At 33.9% G+C, this 9,948-nt stretch overlaps 1 protein-coding gene across 1 annotated transcript; it reads left to right on the plus strand.

Moving 5' to 3' along the window:
- The first annotated feature begins 1,495 nt into the window (after positions 1-1,495).
- On the plus strand, positions 1,496-6,494 carry LOC131038836 (p-coumarate 3-hydroxylase-like). Its single transcript, XM_059219135.1, has 3 exons — positions 1,496-1,645; positions 6,109-6,220; positions 6,280-6,494. Exons 1-3 carry the CDS (start codon positions 1,496-1,498, stop codon positions 6,492-6,494), a joined length of 477 nt encoding a protein of 158 aa, XP_059075118.1.
- The last annotated feature ends 3,454 nt before the right edge of the window (positions 6,495-9,948 follow it).

The following is a 9,948-nucleotide window of genomic DNA, read 5'->3' on the forward strand; positions in this document are numbered from 1 at the left end:
TCAAATACATCATGTCTTTCATGCTTATCATACCTAGCCATTCTTTCAAGACACCTAGAAGCAAAATGTCCTATCTTATTACAAGAGAAACATTTCAAAGGTAACTTTCGATCATACTTACTGGCTCCCTTAGGTAATCTCCAAGAAATAAGTGCTTCAAGCTCATGCAACTCTTTCTCCTTCTCTTTCTTCTCTCTCATCTCTCTTTCATATCTTGAAACCCTAGATGAACCCTCTCCCAGATCATAGAACTGCTTCCTGGATACAAAGGCCTCAAATGTAGTCTCATATTTACCATGTGATTCTCCAATTTTTCTCAGCTCAAATTCAACTAGCTTATCAACCAATTTATATCTCTTGTCACAATAGTCACACTCTGGATCTCATAAATAGCAGTAACTTTAGCAATAAGAGAAGCTTTGTAGAGGGCCCAAGAGAAAAAATATATTGAAGGAGGAAGACATGGTGAAGCAATAGGCTAAGTCGATTCCCACTCCTCCCAAATAGGCTAAGGCTAAACCGATCAAGTTAGCACCTACCTCTTGTGCATAGAAGGAAGTCCCTCCATCTAAGCCACAACATCATCAACCAGTGGGGAAGAGAAGAGAAAGAAGGAGAAGCTGGTGAGAAAGTATGCTACTGTGGAAGAAGAAACAAAATCTAATGAAGAGGTTAGAGAAGTAAAGAAGACAACCACTTATGCTCGAGTGGTGAGAAATCCTCCATCCAGTGAATCTCCACCTACAAAGAAGCCTAAAACTCAAGGTGACCCATCTGGTAAAGCCATACGAAGCAAGAAGCAAAAATCTGAACTAGATGAAGCCTTAAAATATGGTAAGCTTGATGAAACCTACACTATTGTGCCTCCTTTGACACTAAGTGAATTGATTAATCCTGGATAATCAAGGAAGAAAATTTGAAGAATGTTTTAGATTATTACATGAATTTTAATGAGGATGAGCAAAGATCAATTGAAGAAGCTATAATAGAGTATTTGAATACATATATTAAAGTTTTGTTAGAACTTTCATCTATAATTCTATAGGAATTACATGATATTTTGGATGCTTGGAGACATGTAGTGAGTCTTGAAAATTAGAGATTGAAAGAATACACATTAGTTAATCTATTATCTATTATTTTAAAAGGTGATATTCAAAGAATTTTGAAACTTGTACAGGAAAAGTTTAGAAGTAAACACAGGGTGAACAAAATAATGTTTCGTAAATCTGTTGAAGTTTCTAAGGAAACTAAGAGCATTTTAAAGAATTTCTTGAAGGAGAATCAGTATCAAATCAATTTTGAGAAGGATGATTCCCAACCGAAAGAACAATTGAGAAAAGACACTTCTACTCCTGTAGTTCATGTTCAATCAAAGGTTTCTCACGAGCAGCCATCTATATAGATTGATCTAATAGAGAAAGAAATTAGAGATCAAACCACTGATAATCAGGTAGTTGCGGACTTCGATGAAGTTGTGCAAGATCCTTTGGTAATGGAAGTTAACTTGGATGAAGCAACCAAGGAGATTGCAGATGAGAAGGGAGTAGATGAGAAAACTAAAGAAGAAGCTGATGTAGCAAAGGGTGATACAAGTGCTAGTGCTAATAAAGAAAAAGGAGAAGAAAAGGTTGATGAGGCACTGGTGACCATGGCAAGAGTCATTGTTCCTGATAAAGGGAAGTAGATTACTATTGATGAAGAGGCCTTTTCTCATGGACTGATTGATTTGAGCACACTACCTCCTATACAAGAATTGAAGTTAGCTACCCTTCCCCAAACTAAAGTAAGTGAGGACTTACTAAAGTCTCAACTAGAAGATAAGGAGGTTATATCTTTGTTCATAAGTATTTTAGAGAAAATTTTACTCTTTTAAGTAGGATTCACGAGATTCATCCTTCGGTAAGCTTAGAAATATGTTATGAGCAGTTGATTCTCATTTTGTATCATTGGAGAAAGTAGTGGATATAAAATTTTTGAACAAGTTTAATGAAATGAGATTACAAACCTTTTTCAAAGCAATTGAGGATGATAGGGCAATTTTGAAATCTGCGATAAAGAGTGTTGTCGATGGTTTAGCTGAAGGTGGTCAGATCTTTAATTCATGTCTCATTTTGCCTACATTTACAGTAGACATTGACAAGAAGATTAATAAATATGAAGGCCAGTTAGCTACAATTTCACAATCTTTTGTTCCTCTTTCAGTTTTTGCTAGAAGTCTTGAAGCTCAAATTAAGAATCTAACAAACAAAATCAAGAGCTTGAGTGTAGAGGAGTAGTGGATAAGAGGAAGAGTGGGAGAATTGAGGAGTCTAATCACTCCCTAGTTAGATACTTTTCTTGGTAGCCAATAGGATGCAGTATTTGCTTTAGGAAAAGATGTACCATCAGATCTTAAAGGTGTAGAAGTACATGCATAGATGTTTAGCACCTTAATTATTCTTTTTGATTGTTTACCAAGAGGATGGATTGAGTATCTAAAGTCCTTGAAGGTAACTTATGCAGATATTTTTAAGTTTTTGTAGATCACTGTATACATTCTTTTGTGTATAAGTTTTGGAAAATTCCTACCTTTGCCATTGAGGTCAAAGGGGGAGAGAGAGCAGTGAAAAATGAGCACATTCTTAGGGGGAACCAATTGAGTGTAGAGAATTTTGGATTGATTGTATTTTTTGAATTTTGGAGCACTTGCCATTGTTCATAGTGTTGCCATCAATCCCAATGGGGGAGATTGTTGGCAAGAGACACAGTTCTGATGATGATATATGCATGGAGATTACTTCAAGGTTGTCATTTATGATAACTCAGTCTAGTAATTCTATTCGGTACCTATAGATTTGATCTACCGGAAGTCGTATTGACTTAGGCATACGTCTAATAGAATGTGAGCACAATATTGCAGATTCATTAAGTATAATTCATTCTAGGTTGTATATTTTCAATTGTGGTCATTGGAATAGTTGACTGCTTATTTGAGGCAACTTAGTTCACATTTTCAGCCTCCAGTGTTGATTCCAATGCATGATTCTTGGTTCAATATCTAGTGATTTTGGAAGGGCAAAGCCTATTGTGTGGACAAGTTGGGTAACGTGTGTTGCAAAACTGTAGGGATGATTTTGGCAATTGATGTTGTGTTCGAGGATTTTGTGCCATTGTGTGTGAAGCTTGTGGCCATATGTTTTAGGTCTATTATATGGATTTTTGGTGGATTGAGCCAACATGAGAATACACATTTCATATTTTGTAGTTTTGTGAAGTCGACTTGTTGAAGATCTATTTTGGTGGTGTGGATATATAAGATCAACTTGGATGATCATTTTAGGTAATGGTTTGTGCAATAAATTTTTTTGGGAGCGACTTAGAGCAATTTCACATGTGCGCCTTAAGTTTTGGTGATTCGGTATTTAGCAAAACAAAGCAGTTTTCTCAAAGCAATGGTAGCGGATCATTTTGAGCTTAACCGAAATTGATTTCTAGTATTCGTAGATGTTGTATTGTAGTTCAAACATTGCATTTTCTTTTATATCTCATTTGTAAGATAGTGAGTCCTCCGACGTTGTAGCCCTGTTTTGTATTTCAGTTGTGAGCTCTAGGCAGTGTGCCTGAATGCAAGTGCATTCCCCTCTTGTAATATTATTCTACTACTAGCCAATGTATAATAATATTGTGGGTTCAAATTCCACCATGGTTTTTTGTTTCTGGGTTTCCACATAAAAAATTTGGTGCTATGGTTGTGTGGTTATTTGGTTTGATTTAATGCATATTACTTTCTTTCTTGTGCATCTGGTGTAATAAGAATTAGATTAATAAGTTTGCAAATTATAAAACATTGATTCACCCCCCCGCCCCCCCCCCCCCTCCTCCTCTCAGTGCTCATTGATTAGAACAAAGGTGTCCAATATGGCCTTCAAAAAAAGTTATAGTTGTGTACTAAGTCAGGTTTTATTAGTACACTATGGTGAAATCATGTGATTTTTTGCATTGTGGATCAAAGGAATACATTTCATTCAATTATCAATACTGGTGATCAATGCGAAGGACTTTAAATTCATAACTAATAATGCTATAATATTAAAAATATTAGCCATTAAATGAAGAAATGCTTTAACAACATTTGAAATATGCTCAACTAGTGGGTCTTCTTCACTAAACACAAAGAAAAAAAAATCTTCTCACGAATATAATGTCTCAATAACACATTTATTGTTAGGGTGTCATAGTAGACACTTGAGAAAAATTCTGGTGCTAACTAAGCATTAAATTGTGTATTATTGATACATAAGGTAGCATCATCTAATTTATTATTTTTTAGATCAATTAAGTATATTTTTTTAATTATTATTAATAATCAACACTCACAAACTTAAAATCATAGCTAATAATACTACTACAAACACAATATCTAATCATCTCTTTAGAAGATAGAATGTGGTGATTGGTAGAACAAACTCAAAGTACAACTATTGTGACACGTCCAACTATGGGTCATGTCTTCTAAACACAACCAATACAATGTCTTAATAACACATTTTATTGTTAGGATCACCTGGTAGACCCTTGAGAAAAAGGTAAGTGATAGCTAAGCATTAAATTGTGTATTGATAATGCATAATATGACATCACATAAGTTTTTACTTTTTGGATTTGATAAGTACAATTTATTTAATTATTAATAATAAACAACATTGACAACCTTAAGACCACAACTAACAATACTAGTACAAATACACTATTTAATCCTCTCATTAGAAGATAGAATGTGGGGATGACTAGAAGAAATCTAAAGTACAACTATTGAAACAAGCTCAATTGTTGGGTCTTCTCCCTTTTACAAAAGAAAAATAAATTGATAAGTGATAACTACACATTGTTTACTTATACTTTATGATATAAACAATTTAATATTTTTTAAATCTAATAAATATAATTTATTTAATTATTAATAATAATTTTCACAGACCTCAAAATTACAACTAACAATACCACGAGAAACACTATTTAACCCTCTCTTTAAGAGATGGAATGTGGGAATGAGTTAAAAAAACGGATAGCCCGAGCTTGAAGTTGCAGCATATGGGATTGCCATGTCACGTGCCGCATTAATTGGCTTTGCACCGTTGACAGTTGCACGGACTCCGAGCTTTGAAAATCGAACTTCGTGAAAGAAAGTCTCGGATAAGCAGCATCAGGCCTGGAATTTGACAGGCAAAATGGCCGTTTTCCCACTTTTGAACCGTATTTGACAGCGTAAAAAATTAGTAGAACGTATGCATTGACATGCTATTTTTTTCACAAACCGTATATATGACACTTAAAATTATTAATAAGCCGTAAAATATTATAATAGATCATATATATTGATATATATTATTTTACAATGTTTATTATAAATATATGAATTTATTTAGAATATTTTAAAATGGTAGGATTAAGATATAATTGTTTCTAATTTTATATTATTTTTATATGAATGTTTAGCATGTTTTTTCTTATATAAATTTAGAAACTTTGTCAATTTATTTTTTAATATTTTTTAAAGATTGTCTTAAATATCAATATAGAAACTTCTAACAATTGAAATGATAAGATATAATTATTTCTGCTTTTTTAAAATATTGTAATAAAAAAATCTAAAATGATTTCTATTTTTATAATAAACAAGATTTTTGGGTTGAATTTAGAAACTTACGAGTAAATTTAAGATTTTTTTAGTGCATTACTAATTTATCATTGTTTTTTAAATTTTTACATTTTTTTGATGGAATTATTTCTTTTCACTTCAATTGAATAAAAAACTTATAATAAACTATTCACAAATTAAAAAAAATTGACACTTAACATTTTTTGAAAAACGTAAAATGAAAGGCATTTAAATTATTAAACCGTCATAAAAAAATTCATGACAGGCAGGGGTGGCCGTCAAATTCCAGGCCTGAGCAGCATTAATGTCTTTACCTGTAATGTTATTGGACAGATGACGCTCAGGATGATTCCTTGACGAGAATCAATAAATTTACAGTAATATTCTGTCAGTACCACTACAACAAATAAATTTACAGTAATATTCTATCATAAATATTTACAATGATTTTAAGCTTGGATATGCAGGACATGATTTCGGCGGGAACGGACACTGCTGCCCGAACGGTAGAATGGGCGATGCCCGAGCTGATCCGCCATCCTCATCTAATAAAGAAAGTCAGAGACGAAGTGGATGCATGTGTGGGAATGGAAGAGATGGTAACAGAATCTCATCTTTCTCAGCTTAAGTATTTACAGGTAGTAGTATCGGAAACTCTTCGACTGCAATCCCCAACGCCACTTATGCTTCCTCACGCATCTCCAGACAGTTCGAGGGTAATGTGTGGGCCATAGCAAGAGATTCAAATGCGTGGGACAAGCCGCTGGAATTTGATCCTGATCGCTTTGTGGACAACCCCGTGCATTTCGATGGACGAGATTTTCGAATAACACCGTTCGGTTCATGCATTTGATTGGTCACTTCGCTCTGGTGAAGAACCCCAAGATTGGTGAAGTCTCGATTCACAGGAAAGATCCTCTCACTCTCTTCGCCACTCCTCGTCTGCCTAACCATCTCTATAATAGTTAAGAAAAAGCGGGTCACATATAATTGTTTACTCGCAAGTCCTGTCCTCTTTCAACCGCTGTTGCCTCCTAAGCCGACATATCTGTTGTTCGTATTAGTTCTGATAGTAACATTGTATATATATCATTGCTTCTTATAACAGGGTTCTACTATAGTTTGATGATCTATGTGTATAATTAAACAAGTGATATAATGCATAAGTTTCTATCAATAGAATAGTGTTGATAAAAAGGTGAGAGAGATATATATATAGGGGGAAAGAAGTCTAAAAGGAAAGTAAGAGGGATATGGAGAAATAGAGATAGGAAGTGGGACATAATAAGAAAGGGGGAGATGAAAAGATAGAAAGGTAAAGATATAGGAAATGATATATAGAGAAAAGTAGAGAGAAGTAGATATATAACAGAGAGAGAGGGGAGAGATGGAGTGAATAAGATACATATATGTAGATAATGAGATATAGATAGAGAGGGAGAGGTGAGATTTGATAGAGATAGAGAATGGGAGGGTGAAAAAGAGTTTGTGTGTGAGAGAGATGTAGAGATAGAAATATGGAAAGAGAAACATGGTGTGTTTGTGCATAGGTGCACATGCATGTGTGTGTGTGTGCACATGCTTGTGAGTGTGTGCACAGGTGCACGTGTATGTGTGTGTGTGCATGTGCGCATGTGAGAAAGATATAGAGATAGAAATAGAGATAGAGATAGGGAGGCAGAAGCAAAGTGTGTGTGTGTGTGTGTGTGTGTGTGTGTGTGTGAGAGAGAGAGAGAGAGAGAGAGAGAGAGGTGAAACCAAGAGAGAAGGAAGGATCATACATAAATAATATAATTATATTGAAGGAGATTATCGCACTTACTCATTATTATAGAATATAAAAAATAAAATAAAAAAGAAATAAGATAAATAAATAGATAAAAGTTGCTATCAATTTGTTTAAATTAGTTATAAAGTAAAATAATCTAAATTTGGGTCATTAGGTCTAGAGGCATTATACAATGACATCATATCGTGAAGTTAAAGAGTGTGACTATGTTAATAAAAACTCTTACCTTTTATTTTAAATTTGAAATCATTTAAATACCAAAGTATTAAAATTTTAAACATAGTATTTAATAATAGATATAGATATAAAAATTTAAATGAATCATTTTTTGTTGTTTGCATGGACTTCGTTTCTTAAATACCTATTTTTTTTGTTTTATGTTTTGTTTTAATAATGCATTGATCTATTAGAATAAAATAAGAAGATAAATAAATAAATAAACTAGTATGTGTCATTTATTTAATTTAAATTAATAAATACTTTTGTAATAAATAATTTTTTTTAATTTTTCTTTTAATTTCTTAGTGACCATGTACATATATAGGTGATTTTTGGTTTGAGTTTTGTTTTCAGTCTTGGCCTTTTGGCTTGTGCCTAGTTCCTCGCCGCCCTTCTGCAAGCAACTCCCTTTCCTTTGCCATTTTTTGACTCTGTTGCCCAATGGATAATGCACTGGTCTTGCTTGAGATTCTAGATCCCTTGCTTCGTTCTTCACAGTCCTCATCCCTAATCAGAGCCTATTGTTGGTCTATTTTTGAACTTGGCCAAATTTAAACTTTAAATTCCTAATTCATAGTTAGCCTTTTTCAAATTTTTTAACTTCTAAACTTAAGAAAATGGTCGACTTCCTAATAATGGTTCTAAACTTAGGAAAATGGCCGACTTCCCGACAATGGTTTGAAACTTAGGAAAATGGCCGACTTCCCGACAATGGTTCTAAACTTAGAAAAATGACCGACTTCCCGATAATGGTTCTACACTTAGGAAAATGACAACTTCCCCACAATGGTTTGAAACTTATGAAAATATCCCAATTCCTGACAATGGTTCTAAACTTAAGAAAATGGTCGACTTCCCAACAATTGTTCTAAACTTAGGAAAGTGGCCGACTTCCTGACATCACTGATTCACAAGTTTAAAAATGCATTAAAAAAAAGTTGCAAATTTCATAAATCTGAAAGTAACCCACCTAATATTTTGGTCTCAAATGCCCCCAGTTTTAATTTTACGGCCATACAATCTCATATGATGTGCTATTTTAATATTATCTCTATGGAGCAATATGGTTGGTAGGGTCAATTTACAAAGGAAGTACCTCAAGTTTGTGAGCTGTTAAAAAATGGTTAAAAGCCCATTTTTTATTTAAATTATCATAACCACTCATAAATTTTTATGGCCCCAAGATGCTCGGTTAAACCAAGTGAATTTACTCTAAAGTAGTTGCAGGAGAAATTAAAAAAAAAAGTTCTCAATTTCTCTATAACTTATATATGTACAATAATTTTTGAAGATGTTTTAAATTTTTTGAGAGAAGCAATTTTAGGGGAATGTGAAAGGGTTATTTTATTCATTTAAAAAGAAGCAGTTATAGAAACTGAAAAAGGCTTATCAGAGAGTCTTTAAATATCTAATTAACAGATTATTAAAAGGGGGAGAAAGGGGGAAGGGCAACATAGTTTTCCTTTCTGTATAGTTTTATTGTACAAGAGTGGGGAGTCTGTGAACTCACATTTTGACATTGAAGGAATAAAGAGGATGTTTCTGAGTCTTTGAATTTATTAATGTTTTCTTTAAATTACAATGAATTGTGCTTCTTTGTAATTACTTTCAGTGTCATTCTATTTTTGACAAAGATAAACAGGTTTTATAGGGACCTAAAACCCAGAGTATTATAGACCAAGGTGAGCAGCCAACTAGACAATAAAACTAAGCAAAACAGGGGGCAAACCACACATAGATCAAAAGCCAAGAAAACCAAAACAACAGAGCCAAAAAATAGGGCAAAAAACTCGACTAAGATAGTGCACCAATTTAGTATTTTTCTGAATAATCCTCTTATTAACTTTCTTTAAACCCTCCATGATGAATCTGGAGGTTCCCTGGTCCTGGCTCCGACTCTTGGTTCTAGTGCGAGGACCCAAGCTAGTCTTCCCACCACCAGCACTCTGTCCACCTTCTGAGGCATCCTTTTTTTTCTCTTCCCCCAACGGAGGGTCACTGGCAATGGTCTTGGTTCTATATTCAGTCATCATGGAATTAATTATTTTCCAAACCATCAGCACTATTATTCAATGCCTGCCTACTAATTTCTACCAGATTGTTCAGGTTTTCCTTGATCTCACTCACATACTCTTCTAGCTTCTCAATTCTACGCTCATGGACAACCTTCATAGTTTCAACATCCTGAGAAATATTCTAGATCATGCTCATGATCTTCTTAGTTTTGCTTGGCTCGGGGGATTCCATGAAATTCTCAATAATTCCCTTAATCCCATCTTTTAGGGATCCAATTTCCTTA

Source organism: Cryptomeria japonica, chromosome 4 (genome assembly GCF_030272615.1).
Source record: "Cryptomeria japonica chromosome 4, Sugi_1.0, whole genome shotgun sequence".
NCBI lineage: Eukaryota > Viridiplantae > Streptophyta > Pinopsida > Cupressales > Cupressaceae > Cryptomeria > Cryptomeria japonica.